General features: G+C 49.7%; 1 protein-coding gene across 1 annotated transcript in view; it reads left to right on the top strand.

Moving 5' to 3' along the window:
- The window catches only part of FANCA (FA complementation group A), a 701,003-nt gene that overhangs the window by 564,777 nt on the left and 112,956 nt on the right, over positions 1–23,270 (top strand). The window contains exon 37 of the mRNA XM_069217268.1: positions 7,958–8,099. Coding sequence (XP_069073369.1) covers positions 7,958–8,099 — 142 coding nt within the window. The remainder of the gene's footprint in view (positions 1–7,957; positions 8,100–23,270) is intronic.

Genomic DNA, 23,270 nt, shown 5'->3' with positions numbered 1-23,270 from the left:
GATACCTCAGTTGTGTGGGTGGCTGAAGTGCCTGCGACAGGGAAGGACCAAAATCGTGTAGAGTTTATTGGGATATCACAGCGAGCTGATAAGCACTTTTTTAATACGTTTTTATGCTGACTCTGCTTTGGGCATCCATACAAGTGAAGTATCGTTATACTTTGGAGACTGAGGGGAACGCTGGGTGGTAGAAAGTTAGCCTATCCACACAAGTGAGGTAGCATTTTTATCAGGAGACTCGGGGGAATGGTGGGTGTTAGGAAGTTTCTGGTTTCTTTTTGCTTCTGGTAGAATATGGCACAAAAATGCAAGAAAAATGTGTGATATCTAATAGAGACTTCTAGCTGCAGATTCCTTACCTTAGAATTCCCTGGCGTCAGCTCCAAATCTGGAATTTTTCTCCTGAGCAGTACCCTGCGCGCGCTGTAAGGAGGCATCTTTAGGATCCGCGTGCTCGTCCGGCCCCGTGTGGCGTCGCCATCATCGTTTGAGCCGTCTGTGACGTCACGGTCTTCTATATAGACACCACCCTGGCGCACGTACATCAGTTCTTTCCCAGATGGAAAGGGGTCACCACTTTGGGAAGGAAAGAGGCATGAGTTCTGAGGACTACTTTATCAGGATAAATTGTGAGATACATGTGATTTTAGCCACATTTTGAAACTTACAGGGCATTGTGACTAAGAAACTTGTTGGGATCCACAAGAGGCACACCACCCTGTACTCCACCGGGTGTCTAGTTTTCAAACTTATGTAGAGTTGGTACATTTTCCCTTGAGAAGAAGCGAGCATGCTACTAAGACTCTTAAATCTGTGATGTTCACAACACTCAAATTGTGAAAAGAAGATGCCCTTAGGTTTTGTTAAAAAGACCACTCACCCACCAACTTAGTTGGTGGCATGCTTCATCATTGGGGTCCCACCCAAGACACCTAGCATGTCACGGATGTGCTTTGACGCCTGATTACATCAGAGCGGGTTTTTCGATTTTATTTTACCACACACATACTGGTTGGATTTGGCACAAGGGTGAGTGATGGTTCAATAGATCAAATGTATTCAACAAGAGATTTCCCAAAAATGAAATGCACGGTTAATAACTGAAAGGCCAAAAAACTGGAACTATGACTCACAGCTCGTGAGCTGTAAAGATACATCAAGGCACCAACCTCTTTACAGGCCATTCATACTCCTTTCATACATGACACACACAAGATCATTCACACCACTAGTCGAGGGCCCAGCACATTACAACTTTCAGAACAAGAGACATTCTAGAGACAATGGGCACCCTGGCAGAGTAATACATAAAAGACAATTATTATTGCATAACCAAATATTCATCAGGTGTACACGCGTACTAGTTTGATTTGGCACAAGGGTGAGTGATGGTTCAATAGATAAAATTTTATTAACAAGACATTTCACAAAAATGAAATGCTCTGTTAATAACTGAAAGGCCAAAAAGGTGAACCAATGACTCACAGCTCTTGAGCTGTAAAGCCACATCAAGCCACCAACCGCTTTATGTCTCATGCAGAAGACCATTGACACCGCCAGCCGCAGGCCCAGCACAATACAACATTCACTTCAACAGACAGAGCCATTCAAGGGCCCATCACTTGCATACGCCCACATGCCTGACACAGCAGTCACACCAGTTGACAGAGTCTGTGGACTGGTGTTTGGCTAGTTTTGTGTGTAGTGACCAACAGGTCACTGTTTACACCACCAGCCAAGCGTCACTCCACCCACACTGCAAGCCAAATGCCACTCCACACACACCGCCAGCCTAGTGCCACTCCACGAATACTGCCAGCCAAGAGCCACTCCACACATACACTGCCATCACTTTTATTAAACTAAAAAGAAAACTAATTATAAGTAAGTACAAAACTACAAATGCAAAAGCTCTAACTAAATACATGAGAGTAATGCCAACCGTGAGACTGAACAAAAAATATAAAACATTACAGAACAGGCAGTTCACTTTTACCATATTTCCCAATACTTCTTCTGGGTGTGGTAACTTCTGAAACAGATTGCCACACACATCCCAGGCTTAGTAGGACAGTCGGGGCAGTACAAATAAGTGTCCCACCAGATACCTCTTCGGGAACAGTCTCTACGTTTCTTAGCGGGAAATACCTTTTTGGGTGTGGTAGGAATGTGATCAGGAAAGTGGCCATCTTTCAATCTAGCTACGTCCTACACCACTGCTTCTCTAGGAACTGTTGCCTACTCTTGTTCCACTACAACAAGGCTTTCTATCAGACTCCTGAAACTTAATAGATGTCATCTTTGACTCAGGAGAACAATCTATGAACACAGCAAAAGCATTTTAAAAAAAGCACTAAATGGAAGAGATGTATAGCCAACTTCTTATACCAAACGTAAGCCTTACAAACAGCAGTGTAAGGTTCCAACCTCTGATCTACTCTAACTACAACCAATGTGCTTATTGTAATCTAAAATACACACAGGTTTGTGCTTCAGCAACCTGAACCCAAACAGTCACAGATGAAGTACGCTCATCATGTATGATAGTCATCATGTAGACATCCCTCCTGTCTGCAAATTTCACAGCTGGCAGCTCATCATTACACAAGGCACTGCACTGTCCCCTCAAGTTTTTTTTACACACAAGCTCCCTTGAATAGCCTTTATGGTTAGAGTGGATTGTGCCACAAGCAACAGTGTCCACTTCCCTGAACAATTGCACACCAGTGTAGAAGTTATCTAGGTACAAATAGTGAACTTTGATAAATAATCATCTACCAAGTTCCCACACAATTTTCTCACTAACTCCAAAAGTGGATGGCCAACCAGGGGTCAGTACTGGAATCCCTACCAGTGTAGACCCGGAACTTTTTAGACATATCCTGTACTACTTTCAGACAGCATATACATATTAATTCCATAATGTGCCCTCTTGCTAGGAATGTACTGCCTAAAAACCAAACGGCCATTGAACCGGACAGCTATTTCTTTCCCTGGAACATAGATCTCCGAAAACCAATCTACAAAGTGATCAAGGACAGGCTGAATCTTAAAAAGACAGTCACAATCAGGATGATCTATTAGGAACGCTAAGGCATTATCAACAAAACTCCCCCGCTGGGGGCAGATGGGCCTAATATAAATAGGCCAATCTGCCAGAAATGTCCAAAACTAATGGCACCCTAAGCAGAGCGACCCTTGCCTGAGGGCCTCCCCCCCAAACAAAAAAAACACACACAAAACATAATTCTCGGTGCCATGGGGTTTCTGCCCTCAAGGGGGGCAGATGGGCCTCACATAAATAGGCCTATCTGCCCCCAAGGGGGGCAGGAAGGACCAAAAGTAATTTACCTTCATAGGGGAGCAACCCTTGTCCAAGGGGCCGCCCCCTCCAAGACAAAACACATGCGCCCACGCAATAATCTCTGGTGCCTAGTCGTTTCAGCTCCCTTGGGGCTGATGGGCCTAATATAAATAGGCCAATCTGCCCACAAATGAGGCAGAAATGGCCAAAATGAATGCCCTCCTTAGGGCAGCAACTCTTGTCCAAGGGATGGCCCCCCATACAAAAAAAACACACACAAAATTGAATCCCTGGTGCCTAGTGGTTTCTGCCCCCTTGGGAGCAGATGGGCCTAACAGAAATTGGCTGATCTGCCCCCAAATGTCCAAAAGTTATTTACCCCCATGAGGGCCGACCCTTGCCTAAGGCCACCCCCTTCTCTCCCCCAAAACAATGTGCCACACAATAATCCCTGGTGTCTATTGGTTTCTGCCGGCTATAATATATGCCCTGGCCCAAGAGGTCGCTCCTTCAAAATATGGCCAATCTACTCCCAAGGAGGGCAGAAATGGCCAAATATATGCCCCGTAATTAGGAGCGACCCTTGCCCAAGGGGTCTGTCCCCATGCACACAAACAAAGCCCTGGTATTACTGCTGCACAATTGTGACGCCATGTGCGATCGTGCAGCAGTAATATGTTTCAAAGAGACACAGAGGGAAAGGAAAAAAAACATTTCCTTTCCTCCTGTGCCTCTTTGAAACCACCCACTCTACCAGGAGGTGAAACTAACCTCCTTGATCAGACGCTGGAAGCAAATGGCTTCCAGCGATACCATCTGATGATGTCAGCGGGTGCGGTGTGCACTAACTTCATCAGTCGGGGTGGGGGGGAATCAGGGCTGGCAGTGTAAGGTCTTCCGCTGCCATTCCCGGTGGGGGGAAGTGGGTGGGTGGCCCACGGGGGGGAGCACCAGTGCTTCCCCCGAGGGTCAATGCGAGAAAGTAAGGGGTTAAGATCAACATTACAGCCCAGCCTTTCTAGGCACATCCCTGACTCACCCGTACGCCATTAGTCTGCACTCCTCTTAAAAACTAAGAATCAGTGAATTACTTGTGGTGTATTACAATATATATTTAAATCCTCAAATGAATTGTTGGAAACAGTTTGAAATTATAATAATGTTTGATCCTCCTCAAATAAAAAGGGGGGGAAAGGAATTTCCAAGGTGGCAAACGATCAGCAATGCTTTTTATCTCTAATGAAACTCAGGGCTCTGGTACACCTTTCTGCCCATACCACTTCTGCCCAGAGTTCTCAAGAAGATCAAGAAGGTCCGGGCTCAAGTCATCCTTGTGACCCCAGACTAGACACAAAGAGGCTGGTATCCTGAACTACTGAGCATTGCCATTGATCCTTCAATCAGACTGCCCCTTCAGGAGGATCTTCTGTCGCAGCAGTAGAGGAGGGTTCTCCACCCGAACCTATGCAGTCTCTGCCTTCTTTGTGGAGATTGGGTGACAGCAGTTGACAACTTCTCATCTTCCGCCCGAAGTCTGTAACATTATCCTGGCAGCCACGCGTCCCTCCACCAAAACAGTATATGCCTGTCGGAAGAAATTTGTGGCATGATGCACAGAGAAGTGTGTTGATCCCTTTTCTGCCCCTCTCCCTGAGGTTGTGTTGTTTATTCTTTCTCTGGCCCAGCAGGGCTCTGCTATGGGCACTCCCAAAGGCTATTTGTCTGCCATTTCTACTTTTTTGCGGTTGCTTGATCAACCTTTTTTTTGTTTAAATCTCCCATTGTAAAGTGGTTCCTTAACGGCCTTACTTGCATGGTTCCTCCTTCCCCATTCATTATGCCCCAATGGGATTTGAATTTGGTTCTGAAATTCCTGAGGTGCGCTCCTTTCGAGCCTCTCTACAGCTGTCCTCTCAGGCTTTTCACTTTGAAAACAGACTTCCCTATGGCCATTACACCTGCCTGCAGAATGAGTGAACTGCAGGCATTATCATCTAAGCCAGCCTACCATTCCATCCGTCCTGACAAAGTGTTTATTCGCACTAGGGCCTCCTTTCTGCCAAAAGTAGCTATGCCTTTTCATGTAGGTCAATCCATCACCTTGTGTACTTTTTACACACACCCACATTCTTCTAAGGAAAAGGAGAGTCTCCACTGCCTAGACCCAAAAAAGAGCGTTGGTGTTCTACCTTGATCGTACCAGTTCCGGGTGGCTGATCAACTCTTTGTTGGTTATGTGGGTGCGAAGAAAGGTTGGGCAGGGCAGAAGAGAACCGTCTCCAGGTGGGTCAAACTCTGCATTAAAATGTGCTACGCGCTGGCTAAGAAGCAACCCCCTGAGTGTTTGCCTGCTCATTCTACCAGGGCTAAAGCTGCAATCACTGCCTTAGCACGCAAAGTTCTAGTCCTTGACATCTGCCAGGTTGCAACATATTTACCAAACACTACTGCCTGGACAGTCAGGTCTGTAGGGACGGGAACTTTGCCCATTTGGTCCTGCATGATTTTCTAGTGTGATCTTAGTTTGCAGCCCCACCTCTGAGGATGTTATTGCTTTTATATCTATTCTAAGTTAAGGACTATGCAACTAGATTTCTCTATCAGATAGACAAGTTACTTACTTTCGGTAACAACTTATCTGGAGTGACAATATCTAGTTGCATATTGCTTACCGACTCAACCATCCTCCCCACTCTGCGAACGGCTAGGGACAGGAATTCCCCTTTCAGGGCCCTAGTTTTGACGCCTCAGTGGTCAGTGTTCTTCATGGCATGGAAAGTCGTGAAAAGAAATCGACGTCAGCACACCAGGTTAGTGCCTATATAGGACCCACAATGTCATATCTGACAACGGATGCAGAGCCAATCGACGCCACCTGACGATGCACAGTGGTACTGCTTGGAACAAATCTCCAGATCCAGACAGACGCCTTTTTCTAAGGTAAGGAATCTGCAACTAGATATTGTCTCCACCAGTTAAGGCGTTACCAAAAGTAAGTAACTTGTCCTTCACTGTCAACGACCTGGCAGGCTCCCAAAACACCTGGTGGTGGAGCTCAGTAGATGTCCTCTAGCCACCATGTGTAGAATCTACACATGGGGTATGCCAAAGTTAGAATTTTATTTTAGCTACTGCTGAGAACACTTATGTCCAGTCTTATGCATTCCTGAATTTTTTTTAAATGGGGCTCTTTGGGACACTGGTTCCACCTTTCCTGGCATTATGGTTTCCTTTAATCGATTCAGCCTCTGTCAGTCCTACCCTGAGTTCTGAAGATGGCCAGTAGGGACCAGACTAAGCTCATCCTGATAGCCCCAGACTGGCACCAGAGAGTAAGAGCACCTGCAAACCTCCAATCCTCAAGTCACCCTTACAGAGCCCCTCTCCCCCAATCCCTGACACCCCACTCTCCTCCCACCCCAGCTGTTTCTACATCTTCAAGAAGACCGACAGTCCTACGAATAAGGCAGGGATTTGCAGCTCCAAGCAGTATTGATGGAAATTGATCGAGACCAGCTGGTTAGCCTTGACTTACCTGCAAAGTTGGTATTCTTCATTTTAGCCACTTGCTGCCCGTCCACAAAGGCAGTTTACTCTATCTGCTGTGCAAAGTCTGCAGCCTGATGTACCACTTTAGTCTAAGCTTTCTTATGTGTACATTCTGGCTGTGGTCCAGCAGGATTTTCCTGTGGATACCATTAAGGGTTACTTGTTTACCCATTTGGTCTTCCTGTGTTTGCCTGATAAACCTCTTCTGTGCAAGTCACCCATTGTGATGTGTTTTTTTAAAGGGATTACACATGTTCCCTCCTGCATCCCTCCTGCCCCAGTGGGGCCTTAATTACCTTATATTTTTAGTTTCCATACCCTTTGAACCCCCTCCACAGTTTGTCTTTCGAAATTGCTGCGAGCACTGTCAGTAGATCTGCCACATACCGCCTTTTTTTCCCTGATAAAGTGGTGCTCAGGCATTCTTTCTTTAGAAAAAGGTATTGCATTCTTTTAGGGGAGTCCGTCACACTCCCTGTTGCATCTATCCAAAGAAGAGGAGAGGCTTCACCGGTTTCATACCCGGAGAGCCTTTAGCTTCTACACCGATTTGACTAAGGAACACTAGGTGAACGACCAAGTTGCGAAGAAGGGAATTACTACCCAAAAGCAGACCCTTTCAAGATGGATCATCTTCTGAACTGGGATGTGCTATATCTTGTCTAAAAAGGAATCTGCTGAGGGTACTCGGGCTCATTCCACCAGATCTGAAGCCACCACTATGGGTTTAGCTAGGGGCATACCAGTGCCAGGCTGCAACGTAAGCATCAGTGCACACTGTATTCTTTCCTGCATTCTGGCACTTTAAGACCAGCTGACTCCTTTCTGTCATCAGTACTCGCTACCATTGATAACCAAACATCTGCCATAATGTTATTGTTGGAAATATTTCAGTACTGGAAATGAAGAATTGAGGTTATTGTGATGGGAGGTGGTGTAGGAGGCCACAATTAAAAAATAATTTTTGAGTGGGGCTAAATTGTATAATTGCCAAGATTCCTGCAATCAAATAACCTGTCTTTTTCTTTTTTTTTTACTTGAACTCATTCTGTCCCTTGTTATTCATTCTTTGCTTATGCTAATGCAAATGCTTTTCTTCTGTAGTTCACTTTCTACAAGAGATGTATTCACGTCCTCTGACCCTGCTTGGAGCTATGCAGCCTTCGTATATTTCAGTTTTCGGAGGGGAAGTCCCCAAGAAAAGTTTGTGGACTGTCTGAGAAGACATGGGAGCAGCGCTGATGAGGTAATTAGGTTCAGAGACTGATTGTTTGTGATGGTAAAGCTTTGGCCATCTGAAGACCTAGTGGCAGCTGTAGTGATAAAATGGTATTGTATGCCAGGTGGGTCCAGTTTATGCCCACCTAGTAGGCAATGAGGTGGTTAGACTTCCATGAAATGTCCCTGAGACTTCTGTAATTTCCTAAACATATTGGCTTTAACCTTTTTTTTGTGAGGAGAGCAGTTAATTACATGGTGTGGTAGTGAGATTTCACCTTGTAATAAACACACTACCTGTACTGGATCCAGTCAGGTTCATTTGAAAATCCTTAGCTCAAACCTAGGAAGCTGTCTCTGAGCATTCAAGCTTTAACAAAGGAATAAGTGTAAAGCATTAATAAGTACCAAAACACTCGAATAAGAAAGAAACAGAACTCAATAAAGATCAGTTTATAAACTTAAGTTGTATTTTTATCTTCAAATGGACACCACAGCGACAACAATCCACTGGAAGGTATCAGTGATATTAATTTTCAAAGGAACAGTAAATCACTGCTTTGTCATTCAATGCAAAACATCATTGTAATGGACCACACGTGGTAAAAATTTGCAAACCTTTAAAAACTTTTATAAAGTTGTAAGCTGACACTCTGGCCCACGTTGGGCAACCAACTCTGGCAGGGAATGAGACATAGGTGCCAAGGAGGCTTGTTTGGGCAGTTAGCTTACAGGTAACCAGTCTCCAGTGCAATTCCAGGCTTTATGGGGAACTGCCATAGATAATAATGGAGTGGAATGCAAGGGATACAGGATGCTGTTCCGGTGATTGGGTGGGAAAAGGGGGATACTCCTCAGCTGCCATTGGTCTACTGGTATCCACTTACAGCTAAGCCAGCAGTTCCCTTTAACTGGTGATAACTCCTGTCTTGGGCATCCAAAGTGCACTCTGATGGTCTAGCAGACTCTGATGCAACTTTTGAGGGTCTACAGTTAGTGTACCAGGTTGCACTTCAGTAGTCATTAACAGAGTTACCTCTTCTCTCTGAGGCTCGGGACGTTAGTTCCACAGGCATGGTCCTCTCGTTTTTTCGCCCAAGGACCAGACCAGCCTTGGTGGAGCCTCTGTTTGCTGAGTCCAGGGAACAGCAGTGCAGTCCTTCAATCCACTCTTCAGTACAGAGTTGATCTGAGGTCTAGATGCCAGGGACACCACTTTTATGCCCAGATTGTGCCCTTCAGATATGTGGCAACTACTAGCCGATTGGCTTACAGGTCCCCTCCTACCTAGTGACGACTTCCTGTGAAGTGTGACATCTAACTAGCCCAGAATGCACTATCTTGTCCATTCCCAAGATGTTAGTACCCCCCTCTCAGAGTGTGCAGCTCCCTCGCTCCCCTAGAGGTGTGGCAACTTGGAGGCAACACACCCCCAGAAAAAAAGATTTTCATATCTGTCTCCGCTGCCAACCTGTCTGCAAGAACAGAAGAACAGCCCCTCTTGTGTGTGTCCACTATTTGCCTTTCAAATGTGACTTTCCCTTTGAAGCTTTCCTTTTGGGCTCACATCCTTTTTGGCCTTCTGGTCAGGGAGTGGTCACATCTCTTCCAAAGGAGGACCTTAGTGTTTCTTCCTGCAAGCTGTTTACACCTATCCCAGAAGGACAGCCTGCTGTATCTGATAGAGATTTCTAGTTGCAGATTCCTTACCTTCGAATTTTCCCCCAGGTGTCAGACTTGAGCTAGAGATTTTTTCTTCGAGCAATACCCCTGCGAATCGGTAGGTGGTGTCAGTTGACTACGAAGGTGTCGTTGGCACCGTAGTCACCGTGATGACGTTGGGAGTAGTACAAAGATGCCCCCTTAGCGCAGTGACGTCAGTTCTTTTCTTTAAGCACCACGAGCTGATCCGGCGTTTTTTGACCTAATCTACTCTTTTATTGAGCTTTTGTTGAGTTTTTTGGTACGTCAAGGGATGTCCCTAAACACTGGTTTCAAACCGTGCAAAGACTGTCACCGCATGATGTCGGTGACAGATCTGTATCGGGTCTGTTTGTGGTGCCTAGACCGCGACCCGAAGTCATGCTCTGAGTGCCGGGCCATGCACCCGAAGGCCTTGGTGCTCGACTCTGCGTAGGTCCCGACCTTATTCAAGGGGAAGGTCTCGAGACCGGACCCGGAGCCACCACCATTCTTCTTCGAAGTCTTTGGGTCAAGGTAAGAAGAAGAAGTCTAAGAGATCCCGTTACCCTTCGACTTCACCCTGTCGCTCGTCTGATGCGACTCAGGAGGAGCTTTGATGCTCTAGGCTTCCGTCTTCAGAGCCTGCTTCTGGGTCTGCTCCGCACTTCCCCGATTTTCCAGGGGCCGGAGCGACCCCTGCCCAATTAAGAGAGTTTTATGAGGCCATGCACCTCATTTTTGGGTAGGCCGACCCTGATATAGTACCTTTGGGCCCAAGAGGTTCGGTCGGGGGCCTTTGGCGTCCGCGCCGGCAGCTCCGGCCAACGAGGTCCCCTCCGGATCTGCTCTCGGATCCGCACCGGCGCCAGCTGTCCCATTGAGACCTTCCCTGGTGCCAGTTCGATTGTCAATGCTCTCGATGTTGGTGGTGCCCACCATTTACGTCGACCCGATCCTCATCCCTGACGACTCTGAGTCGCACAGATGTCAGCTGACGCCACCTCCTTCTTCGGTGAGGCCTATTCACCCCAGGTTGTATTCTGACTCTTTTTCTTATGGGTACGAATTCAGGGAAGGATTGGAGGGATCTGTGGACCCTTATGAATACCAGGTTGACCCTAACTTGGACTGGGCACAGGAGCTGGGCGAGGCTAGTGGTCTGAATACATCTCCAGACTCTGGCATGCTGCCTCCTCCTACCAAGGCTATGGTGGAGGGAGCAACTTATTCCATGATGGTCAGTAGGGCGGCTAAGGTCCTTGGCCTTGAGCTGCCTACTGTTCAGGCCAGGTCTAATCTCCTGATGGAGGGGCTTCCACATCGGAGCATCTTCTACCATTCAATGAAGCCCTCACCGATGTCCTTTTAGGTACTTGGTCCAGACCCAACACAGGGGCTCTTGTGAACAAGAGTATCGCACGCCGCCATCAGCCAGCCCCAAACGAACCTAAGTTCTGTCCCAACACCCCACGCCTGATAGCCACGTCATCCAGGCATCCTCATCCTCGGGCGCATTCCTTTCCGCACCCCCGGATAGGAAATCAAAATGGCTGGAACAATTTGAGAAGAAGATGTTTTCTTCCTCCAGTCTCGCGCTGCAGTCAGTGAACACCACATGCCTTTTGAGCTGCTATACCCACTCTCTGGGATATGGTCACGCAAGTTCTGCCGCAGATACCAGAGGAAGCCTGTGCTATTGTGTCCTAAGCTATCTCAGATGGGAGAGATGTGGCAAAGTTCATAATCAGATGTGGGCTGGACACGACCGACTCTCTTAGTAGATCGGTTGCGACGATGGTGGCCTTGAGGCGCCACACCTGGTTGCGTACATCTGGTTTTTCGGGGGATGTCCAACAGACTCTTATGTACATGCCCTTAGATGGAGACAAGGTCAACTCAGCTTTGAAGACGTTCAAGGACTCCCGGGCTACGGCTCGGTTCCTCAGCCTTTCCACTGCCCCTCGCCCCCAGTAGTCTGCCTTTCGCCTCTTTTGTGGCTACGGAAGGGGCTCCCTATCCCAGCCACCGTGCCACTCATGCTGTTCAACCGCTGCGTGGCCGGGGACGCAGAGTCCCGCGTGGGACAGGGAATCAGACGTTTGCCCATGCCGCCCCTGCTGCAGCCTCTAAACCCTCCTAGTCTGTCCCCTTACTCCGGTCCAGTTGGCGGCAGGATTCGCCATCACCTGCCCCACTGGAAATCCATCACTACGGACAGGTGGGTTTTGCACATCGTTCGAAGGGGCTACTCCCTCCCCTTTTAATTTGCCCCACCAGCCATGCCTCCCTCAGTCAGACGTATTCTGGAGGAACATTTGGCACTTCTCCGCCAGGAAGTTCGGGCTCTCTTGGCCAAGGGGACCATAGAGAAGTTCCCTGTGCTAGTAGTAGGTCATGGGTGTTATTCCTGCTACTTTCCGGTGCCCAAAAAAGACTAGGGCATACGTCCTATACTAGACCATTGGGACCTCAATCTCTTCCTAAAGAAGGAGAAATTCAAAATGCTCATCCTGGCTCAGGTCCTGTCTGTCTTGGACCCAGGAGACTGGATGGTAGCATTGGACTTGCAGGACACTTAATTTCATATTCCCATCCTGCCTGCCATCAGACGTTACCTACGATTCGTGGTAGGTCACAAACAAGCACTTTCAATTTACCGAGCTCCCCTTCGGCCTTACCAGCGCCCCTCAGGTGTTCACGAAAGTGATGGCCGAGGTTGCAGCTCATCTGCACAGGTTGGGGGTTTGTCTTCCCCTACCTCGGCGACTGGCTGTTGAAGGCGAACTCGCCCCAGAAAGTCTTCTCACACCATCAGACTACGACAAACCTCCTGCACATGCTGGGATTCACTATAAATATGCCGAAGTCACACCTGACTCCCTCCCAGACGCTCCCCTTCATCTGAGCTGTTCTGGACACAGTGCAGTTTCGGGCCTATCCTCCAGAAAAGCGAGTCCAAGATATTCAGGCTATGATTCTGATCTTTCAGCCTCTGTCTTGGGTTTCGATGAGACTGACTCTGAGGCTGCTAGGCCTCATGGCCTCCTGCAGCCTGCTAGTAACACGTGCCAGATGGCATTTGTGGGCTCTGCAGTGGGACTTGAAGGTTCAGTGGGCACAGCATCAGGGAAATCTCTCCGACATGGTCCGGATTTCGGAGGGGACTGCGAAAGACCTGCAGTGGTGGCTTTCTAATCAGCATTGGGTCGACGGCAGATCCCTCTCCCTTCCCCAACCTGATCTATCCATAGTGACGGGCGTGTTATTTCTGGGATGGAGCGGCCACATGGGAGAGGCGGAGATCGGAGGCCTCTGGTCTCTGACGGAGTCTGGGCTCCATATCAATCTTCTGGAGCTCCGGGTGATCAGGCTTGCGTTGAAAGCATTACTTCCCTCTCTCAAAGGGAAAGTAGTGCAGGTGTTTACGGACAACACCACTGCTATCTGGTACTGCAACAAACAGGGCGGAGTAGGCTCCTGAACTCCGTCAGGAGGCACTGTGCCTCTGGACATGGCTGGCACAGTAGGATGTTACCCTGGTAGTTCAACATCTGGCAGGCTCTTTGAACGCCAGAGCAGGCAAATTCAGCCGTTGATGCATAGCCGATCACGAATGGCCTCTCCATCCGGAGGTGGCGCAGGACCTCTTTAAGTAGTGGGAGAGCTTTGTTCAGATCTGTTCGCCTCCACAGAGAACGCACAAAGTCAGCCATTTTGTGCATTGGAGTTTCCAAGGCGGCACTCGCTCAGAGACGCTTTTCGTCTCAAGTGGAACTCCGGCCTCCTTTACGCCTATACCACTTCTGCACAGAGTTCTCAAGAAGATCAGGAACGACCGGGCCCAAGTTATCTTGGTGGCTCTAGACTGGGCACGGGGATAGTATGGTATCCAGAGCTATTGAGCATGGCCACCAATCCTGTACTCAAACTGCCTCTTTGGGAGGATCTTCTGTTGTAGCAGCAGGGGGTGGTTCTCCACCTGAACCTGTCCAATCTCCACCTTCATGCATGGAGATTGAACGGAGGCAGTTGACGGCTTTTGACGTTCCTCCTGAAGTCTGTGACGTTATCTTGGCAGCCAGGCATCCCTCCACCAAAACGGTATACGCCTGTCGTTGGCATTAAATTTGTGGCATGGTGTTCCATCAAATCTGTTGAACCCCCCCCCCCCTCTGCTCCTCTTTCTGAGGTTCTTTTGTTCATTCTTTCTTTACCCAGCAGGGCTCTGCTTTGGGCACCCGTTAAGGTTATTTATCAGCTATTTCGGCCTTTCTCAGGTTGCCTGATCAGCCTTCACTCTAAGTCCCCTATTGTCAGTCGATTCCTTAAGAATCTCACCCATTTGTTTCCACCCACTCTATTTATCATGCCTCAGTGGGACCTCAATCTTGTGCTTACTTTTTTAATATGTACTCCCCTTTAGCCGATGCACAATTGTTCATACGGCTCCTTATTTTCAAAACTGTTTTGCTTGTTGCCATCCCTTCTGCTCGCAGGGTGAGTGAGCTTCAGGCTCTTTCTTCAAAGCCCCCATACTTGTCTGTGCAGCCTGACAAAGTGGTGTTACGCACTAAGGCTTCTGTCTTTTCTAGGGTCGTTACGCCTTTTCCAGTCCATAACCTTGCCTACTTTTTCTGCACCTCCATATCCTTCTCATGAAGAGGAGAGACTCCACCGTCTGGACCCAAAAAGAGCGTTGGCGTCTAATCGTACTAAAGATTTCTGGGTGGACGGTCAACTCTTTGTTGGAAATGTGGGTGCGAAGAAAGGAAAGGCGGTGAAAAAACGTACCATCTCTCGATGGGTACTTCTTTACATCAATATGTGCTACGCCTTGGCCAAGAAGCAACTCCCTGAGGACTTGCGCGTTCATTCTACCAGAGCGACTGCTGCTTCCACTGCATTAGCACACAGAGTATCTGTCCTGGATACCTGCCAGGCAGCTACTTGGGCATCCTTGCACACATTTACTAAACATTACTGCCTGTACAGTCAGGTCCGTCAGGACGGCTACTTTGGTCGTTCGGTCCTGCAGGACTTTCTAGCATGATCTTGGTTCGCAGCCCACCTCCTAGGATGGCATTGCTTGGGTATCTATTATAAGGTAAGGAATCTGCAACTAGAAGTCTCTATCAGATGTGCAAGTTACTTAACTCTGGTAACAATATATCTGGTAGAGACATAGGCCCTCATTATGACATTGGCGGCCAGCTGACCGCCATGCCGGCGATGGCAGTAGTACTGTCTCCAGGCTGGCGGTGAAGACTGCCAAATTATGATCATGGTAGTGATCCCTCCCATAGACAGCCAGTGTACCACCCGAACTGCCAGTGCGGTCTATCCACTGACCATGGCGGTAGCCATCTTCAGGCAGGTGAAAGACAACGACCTGCCCACCATATTGTGACATAGCAGACCGCCAGAATTTCCAGGGCGGGACCACCACCACTAAAAGCCTGGCAGAAACACATCACATAAAAGGAGACACACACCTCCCGGGGCACTGAGGAGTCCGCAGCCACCATGGAACACGAACTGGAAGTCCTTCTGATGCTGTAGCATGCGACGGCAGTCCAGGAGCACCAATGCCGATGACAACGGTGAGTACAGCCACCTAACACAAAAGGGAGGCAGGGGAGAGTGACACCCACACCCACAACAAACACCAAACACACATCGCACACACTGAGAACAATCTGCAGATTAAATCAACATCAACATAACCCAGGAGCAAAGAAAGCTAGGACACATACCTCTGGTCCAACCACTGTAATAATAAATCTATACATATGTACAAATATACAGCAAGGGCCATTGTCCAGTCCGTAGTCAATAAATGGCCACGGGGCAACGTCCAAGGCCCAACTTGACTCCTGACAGCCTAGTCACTTCACTGGGCAGGGGCATCCTAATGATGTTAGGCTGGCACTTCAGGGGGCATGGGGGTGTTGGGGAGGGTTTCTTCTTGGGAGGTGGGTCCTTGGGCTTGGGAGGGGGCAGGTTTTTACCCTTCTGTTTAGGGGGCGGAGGAGTGGGCTTGGGGTGGGGGGCCGGAGTGCCATTCTTGTGCCCCTTAGTGGCAGGTGTAGTTTTAGGGGGAGGAACAGGAGTCGACTGGTAGCTGGAGATACTGGGCTGGGGGAGGGATCTTTCGCTTACAGGCAGAACGGTGGGGTGAGGGGAGAGTTCAAGGCGGGAAACAAAAAGCTTCTAAGGACCAATAGGGTGGGTTGTGGGAGGAGGATAGGGCATGGAGGTAGAGGGAGTGGTTGTAGGAGGAGTAGGTGTCCTGGACTTGGGTACAAGTGCATGAACAGTGTGCGTGTGTGAGGTGGATGGCTGTTGATTGTGGGAGTGTTTGTGTTATTGGAGGGGACAGACAGGGTGGGAGAGGACAAACAGGACATGTGTATGTATGTTGTTGTGGTGTCTGCAAGTGAGGTGGGTGTGCTGCATGAGGCTGTGATGGTGGTGGTTGACTGCACATGTGGTGTGTGGGGTGCGTGTCAGCTGTTGTGGTGACTGTGGACAAGGTTGTACAGATGGGAGGATCTGGGACTGATGATTCAGTGCATGCAGGTGTGAGTGTTGATGTGACTGTGAGGGAGGAGGAGGGGGAGACAGTGTAGGCAGTGGCTCTTGTAGTATGTGCATCTGTGTGTGTGGTGCCTGTGTTTGTCTGTATGAGTCCTGTCTGTTGTTTTGGGTGCATGCTTGTCAGATTGTGTGCATGGGATGGGTCGGGGGTGAGGGCTTTGGGACTGAGAACAGATAGTTGGAGGGGGATGAAAGAACCAGGGACACTGGCTGCCGTCACAGAGAGGAGGCCAGAGCCTGAAATGATCTCTGTAGGGCAGCCAAGCCACTGTGAATGCTCTCCAGGTAGGCATTGCATTGCTGCATCTGGGATGCCAGCCCCTGGATGGCATTCACTATGGTTGACTGCCCTACAGAGATGGATCTCAGGAGGTCAATAGCCTCCTCAGTAAGGGCAGTAGGGTTGACTGGGGCAGGGCCTGAGGAGCCTCGGGTGAGGGAGACGCCCCCCTCCTGGGTGAGCGGGCAACTGGGAGGGCCGTGCTGGTATGGGGGGTGGCGGAAGATCTTGTAGCTGGGGTGGTCCAAGAGGGGCCCGCCAGCACCAGGGAGCTTCCATTGGAGGAGGAATCAGTCTGTAGTCGTTGCTCCTGTCTCCCCCCCGGTGCTCTCCTCGCCCTCCAACCCACTGGTCCCCCCCTGGCGTCTGTGCTCTCCGCGTCCTGGGTCCCGTGGGCTGCACTCCCCCACTCACTGGTGCCCCTGCTCCTTCGCCAGATGATGCTACTGCACACAAGGACAGGATGAGAAAAGGAGAGCGGGTGGGGGGGGTAAGAAAGGGAGCACAAGGCCAATCCCAGCAACAACTGCACATATGGCATACACATCACTATCACTCACTGGAACCAACAATGTGCAGTATGGACAACAAACCATTAACTGGGTACAACAGCAGTAAATAACCCAAACACTACCATCTGCACACCTACCTGTCTGTTCGCACCCCTTTGTGGCTGCTGTGCTGCCATCAAGCGCCCATGCTGTTCTTCCAGAGATGGGTCTCGGTCCCCTCTGAGGCGTGGGAGGTCAGTCCAACTATTACTCCCCAGCTTCAGAGTCCACAGGCTTCTCCGGTGCCATCACTGATTGAGGTCGTTGAGTCTCTGGCGAGTCCTACGACTCACTTTTCACCCGTGTTGGCTCAGGAGCTGGTGGTGCAAGTTTCGGGTCCGACCGAAGCACCTCAAGATGAGCAGAGGTTTCCTGCCTTCCTGACTCCGGGAGCGAATCCGGCGGCTTTCCTTAATGCTATGTTTAGCATTTTCAACAAGGCTATGGCCCCTGCTGGTGCAGCGGCTGGTCCCACGGGTCCATTAGCGTTCTCTTTGGGTTCGCCGGCGCCGTACAAGCCGGCTCCGTTTGTGCCCTTCTATCCTCCGGCTGAGAGTGCTGGTTCGGCGCTGATGACATTGTCACCTCAGATGATGGTGCTGATGGCGCCAAAACCGGCGCCGGATGGGTCCCGGTCGGGACGCAGTGTATCTCCACCATCTCCTCCACCACGTCCATTTACCTTGAAGGCATCGACGTCGGCTAACTCTCTCTCGACGCCAAGATTGGAGGCCAGATTGAGGTCAAGGAGGAAAGCCTTGAGGCTCTTGGAGGAGCAGGAATACCAGCAACAGTTGTTAGAGGAAGGAGAGATTCCTGAGCCTATGGGGGAGTTTCAGGGTCTGGACTCTGCAAGTGGACTGGATACCTCCCCTGAGTGGGATCTTTCATCCCCGGGTGAATTTACAGAGGAGGCAGCTTACTTTCACACTGTCATAAGGAAGGCTGCTGAATTTTTTAGACTTCCGTTACCAGCTTCGGAAGTAAAGACAAACATCTTGACGGAGGTGTTGCATCCTTCCTCTACTTTGGCGGAGTCCCTACTCCGTTTTAACGATGCTCTTAATGAGCCTATTTTAGACATTTGGAGAAAACCTGTCACAACTCCTGCGGTTTCCAGGACTGTGGCTAGGAGGTACAGGGTTGCTCCTGGGGATCCTCAATTTTTATCTCAACATCCGACTCCTGAGAGCTTGGTGGTCCAAGTTTCTTGTTCCGCCCGATCTGCTCCTTGCTCGTTTCCTGCTACTCTACTGGGCAGGGAGTCCAAGAGAATTGAGCAAGCAGCCAAGAAGAGTTTCTCCTCATGTAGTATGGCCCTGAAATCGGTCAATGCTACCTGTGTGCTGGGGAGGTATGTTCATGCCCTGATGGACACACAAGAGCTGTGGTGCCGAGCTTGCCTCAGGATGTGCAGGGGCAGTTTGATGAGCTCCTTCTAGACACTCGAGCGGCGGGCAAACAGATTATCCGGTCAGGTCTGGATACAGCAGATTCAGTGGCCAGGGCAATGGGCACTTCGTGGCGACCAGGATGCATGCGTGGCTTAGGTCTTCTGACTTTTCCATGGACGTTCAAACAACTTTGTTTGACCTTCCATTTGATGACGAAAAGTTGTTTGGGCCCAAGGCCAACTCTGCTTTGGAACGTTTTAAAGACAAGAGGGCTACTGCAAGATCCTTGGGACTACAGGCATCTGCATCTACACCCATTAAGTCCGTTCGGAGGTTTAGGGGGTTTGCCCGTGGATCCTCTTATCGTGGAAGGCCACAGTCCAGCACTCAACAGCCTGCTAACCCTCTCTATAGATCTTTTAGAGGGCGGGGAGGGTTAGGACATGAGGAGCTGCCTAGCAGCATCCTGCCTCATCCTCTTCCTCTGGGGGAACCCAACAAGGAAAGCAGCCCTAGTTTTCTATTCATCTTGGATCATGCTTCTTCTGTAGGGGGCAGGATATTTAATTTTCTCCACGAGTGGGATTTAGTCACATCAGACTCTTGGGTACTAAATATTGTGGGGAAAGGTTATGCCCTTCCTTTTCGGGAGTTTCCCCCTTCCATCCCTCCCCATTTTTCGTTTTGTTCAGAAGATCATCTCCTGTTGCTTCAGCAGGAGGTGCAAGTCCTTTTGTTAAAGGGTGCAGTGGAGTTGGTTCCAGAGCAGGAAAGGGGTCAGGGATGCTATTCGAGATATTTCCTGATTCCCAAGAAGGATGGTCGATTGAGGCCTATTATAATGGATCTGAGGATTTTGAATTGGATCCTCAAACAGGAGAAATTCAAAATGCTGACTCTAGCACAGGTGCTTTTGGCGTTGATCAAGGAAGACTGGATGGTGTCTGTTGACTTGCAGTATGCTTATTTTCATATCCCCATTCTGAAGTCGCACAGGAAGTATCTCCGGTTTGTGGTAGGCTTGCAACACTACCAGTTTGCAGTCCTTCCTTTTGGTCTTACTTTTGCACGTCAGGTGATGGCGGGGGTTGCAGCGGACCTCAGAAGGAAGGGAATATCTGTATTCCCTTACCTGGACGATTGGCTTATAAAAGCCAGGTCCCCAGAGCTTGTTCTGCATCACTTGCAAGTGACAACAAGGTTGTTGTTCAACCTGGGCTTTATGGTAAACGTGCTCAAGTCTCACCTGGAGCCCTCTCAGCGCCTCCTGTTCATAGGGGCAGTATTGGATACCACACTGAATCTGGGCTATCCTCCGCCACAGTGGATTCAGGACATTCAGGCGTTGATTCCAATGTTTCAAAAGGGAGTGGTTGTTCCAGTCCTCACGGTCCTACGTCTGCTCTGATTCTGTTGGTCACTCATGCACGTTGCCACATGAGGGCTCTCCAATGGTGCCTCTGCAAGCAGTGGTTTCAACACAAAGGGGATCTTGAAGAGTCTATAACGATCTCCAGAGACGCTGCAAAGGATCTACGATGGTGGGCTGTGGACGGCAACCTTTCCCAAGGAAGGCCATTTTGTCTACCACCTCCGGTTGCCACGGTCATAACGGATTCTTCCACTCTAGGGCGGGGAGCTCATCTGGGAGACCTGGAGATCAAAGGTCTATCTCATTCCCCCAGAGTGAAGATGCCCACTGTGAAGGCTGGATTCTATACCTTGGGACACATAACACATGTGATTGGGGCCATTGACGGGTCCCATATTGCCTTAGTCCCTCCCAGGGCAAATGAGCAGGTCTACAGGAATAGGAAGAGTTTCCACTCAATAAATGCCCAGATGGTGTGCCTTACTGATCAGTACATCTCCCACGTCACTGCTAAGTTTCCTGGATCTGTGCATGATGCCTATGTATTGAGGAATAGCAGTGTCCCACAGTTGATGGCACGACTACATAGGCACAGAGTGTGGCTCATAGGTGAGCTTGAGTCTTCACACAATGTATGTCAATGTATGCCAACTGGAGTTGTACTCCATGCCATTGTACATGGGTAATGTGTGTCCCTCACTTCTTCCAGGTGACTCTCGCTACCCAAACCTGTCCTGGCTGTTGACCCCCGTTAGGAATTCGAGAATAGGGGCTGAAAATCAGTACAATGAGGGACATGGCTGTATCAGGAGGGTTGTAGAACGCACATTTGCTCTACTGAAAGCCAGGTTCAGGTGCCTCAATTGAACAGGTTGGTCCCTATGCTACGCCCTCAAGAAGGTCTGCTATATTGTGGTGGCCTGCTGCATGCTGCACAATTTGGCCCTCAGACGCCATGTGCCTTACCTGCAGGAGGAGGTGGGAGACAGTGCCCCTGTGGCAGCAGTGGACACTGAAGACAATGAGGAAGAGGAGGAGGATGTGGACAACATAACACATATCATACAGCAGTACTTCCAATGACACTCAAGTAAGACTGTAAATCTGATCATTTCTCCATTTCAGTTAAGTGCTGTTTGCCAGCTGTGTTGTGCCAATCACTGCCTTTACATTTCAATTGACTGTCACTTATGCCTTCCCTTTATGCAGATGTTGGTGTGGTCACAACTGTGTACTGATGTGATGACTACAGACTGCTTAAACACATTTGTTGGATGGTTTCACACTTTACAGAACATTTGCACAGGAGAATACAGTTGAATACATTGCACATTTCTGTCTGATAAAGCACTTTTACTCCAGTTGTGTTCAAGGGTGTTTATTGGAGTGACAGTAATGAAGGGATAGTGCAATAGAGTGGGGTGATGGTTGAGGAAAACTTCAATGTAGTGGCCCAGTTGGTTTGTAGCACAGGTCCAGTGTCCATGGGGCCATAGAAAGAGGAGCAGGGTGACTCAGTAGCACACAAGGGGGACATTCTGGAGGGGCTCATTTCCTGGCAGTGGTCTTAGCAATAGTCTCTTGTGTCTGTCTGGGTCGCAGGGAACGTTTGTGGGGTGGTTCTCCTTCTGCAGGGGGTGTTGCAGGTGGTTCTGTCCACTAGCTGCAGAAGATGTTAATGGCTGGTGTGTGGACTGGCTAGTGGAAGTGGGCCGCTGGTGTGCTCTGTTCTCCCACATGGTGTTGGCCATGTCACCCAGCACCCCTACAATGGAGGCCATGTTGGCATTTAGGCCCTGCAACTGTTGCATAACCTCCTGGTGGTGTTCCCCTGCTGCAGCTGGTTCTCCTGCATGATGGTGATCAACTGGCCCATCCTTTCCTGGGATTTTTAGTATGCCCCCAGGACATGTGTGAGTGCCTCCTGGGCAATCGGCTCCCTGGGCCTGGCCTCCCCCTGGGGAACATCTGACCCCCCTCTGTCCCTAGCCCCCTATGCCTGTGTCCCCTGAACGGTGTGCCCACTCCCACTTACACCAGGACCTTCACCGTCTTGCCTGTGTGATGTCGACTCGGGTCCCTGTTCAGGTGGGCACACTATTGATCGACGTGTCCTGGAGCCAGGGGTCTCGGGACGTTGACTGGCTGTTGTAGTGTTGGAGTCGGGGGGAGGGTGGACTGTGGTGAACTGACTGTGGGATGTGGAAGCCGACTGACCTGTGGTCCTAGATGGACTAGGGGGTTCATCCAGAGTTGCTGTCATCCATGAGGGCATCTTCTGGTGGAGGACTGAGTTGCCGTAGCACCTGCTCGCCGCTGAAATTGGCTTGGGGCACCTGTGGGGGAAGTAAGTGATTTGTTAGGGTCATTGTCTGTCACATTTTCTGCATTTCTACCTTTCACTGTGGGTTTGGTGTTGTACCCCCACCTTTGGTAAGTGTGATGAAGGATTGTGGGATTGGTAGTTCTACATGCTGTCCATGCATTGCTGGTGGGTGTGTATGCAGAGCTGGGAGGGGTGTGCTTGCAGTGGGTAGGGCATGCAGGGGTACACATTTAAGTGTGGTCATTGGGGTGGTGCACTGTGTGGGATGGAGTAGGGTGTAGGGAGTCGGGGTGTGGGATGCATGATTGCCAAGACGTGCTCATCCCATGCTGTCAATTGTGGGGGAGGAGGTGGGGGTCCACCGCCAGTCCTCATGATGGCGACCTGGTGTCTTGATGCAATGGAACACACCTTCCCCCGTAGGTTGTTCCACCTCTTTCGGGTGTCGTCCCTTGTGCGTTGATATTGTCCCACAGAGTTCACCCTGTCTACGATCCTCCACCATAGCTCCATCTTCCTGGCAATGAAGATCTGCTGGACCTGTGCACCAAACAGCTGTGTATCTACCCTGATGATTTCCTCCACCATCACCCACCACTCCTCATCTGTGAAACGGGGGTGCGTTTGTGGGGACATGCCTGTTGTGCTGTGTGTTGTGCAGAGAGGGTGTTCAGTGTTGTGGTAGAGTGTGTGGTGTGTGATGCGTGAAGGATGTATACGTAGATGTGTGTGTGAGCAGTTCCCTAAGGGATTGGACTGGCAAGGTGTAGCAGTCTTTACGTGTTTGCGAAGGATTGTGGGTTATGTGGGGGGGTGTTTTATAGTGCTGTTGGTGTTTGTGTGTATATGTGTCAGGTGTGGGTTATTTGGTCTGGCCAATGTTGGCTTCAAGTGGTGTTGGGTGCTCAATTCCGCCATGGCAATGTGTGCACCGCCAATGGCTGTCCGCAATCGAATGTCCACTGTGGTGATTCGTGGGTCATAAGTTGGAGGGCA

The sequence above is a fragment of the Pleurodeles waltl genome, chromosome 12 (assembly GCF_031143425.1).
Source record: "Pleurodeles waltl isolate 20211129_DDA chromosome 12, aPleWal1.hap1.20221129, whole genome shotgun sequence".
Classification (NCBI taxonomy): Eukaryota; Metazoa; Chordata; class Amphibia; order Caudata; family Salamandridae; genus Pleurodeles; species Pleurodeles waltl.
Note: the sequence above shows the minus strand (reverse complement) of the source record. Positions and strands in the feature narration are given on the sequence as shown.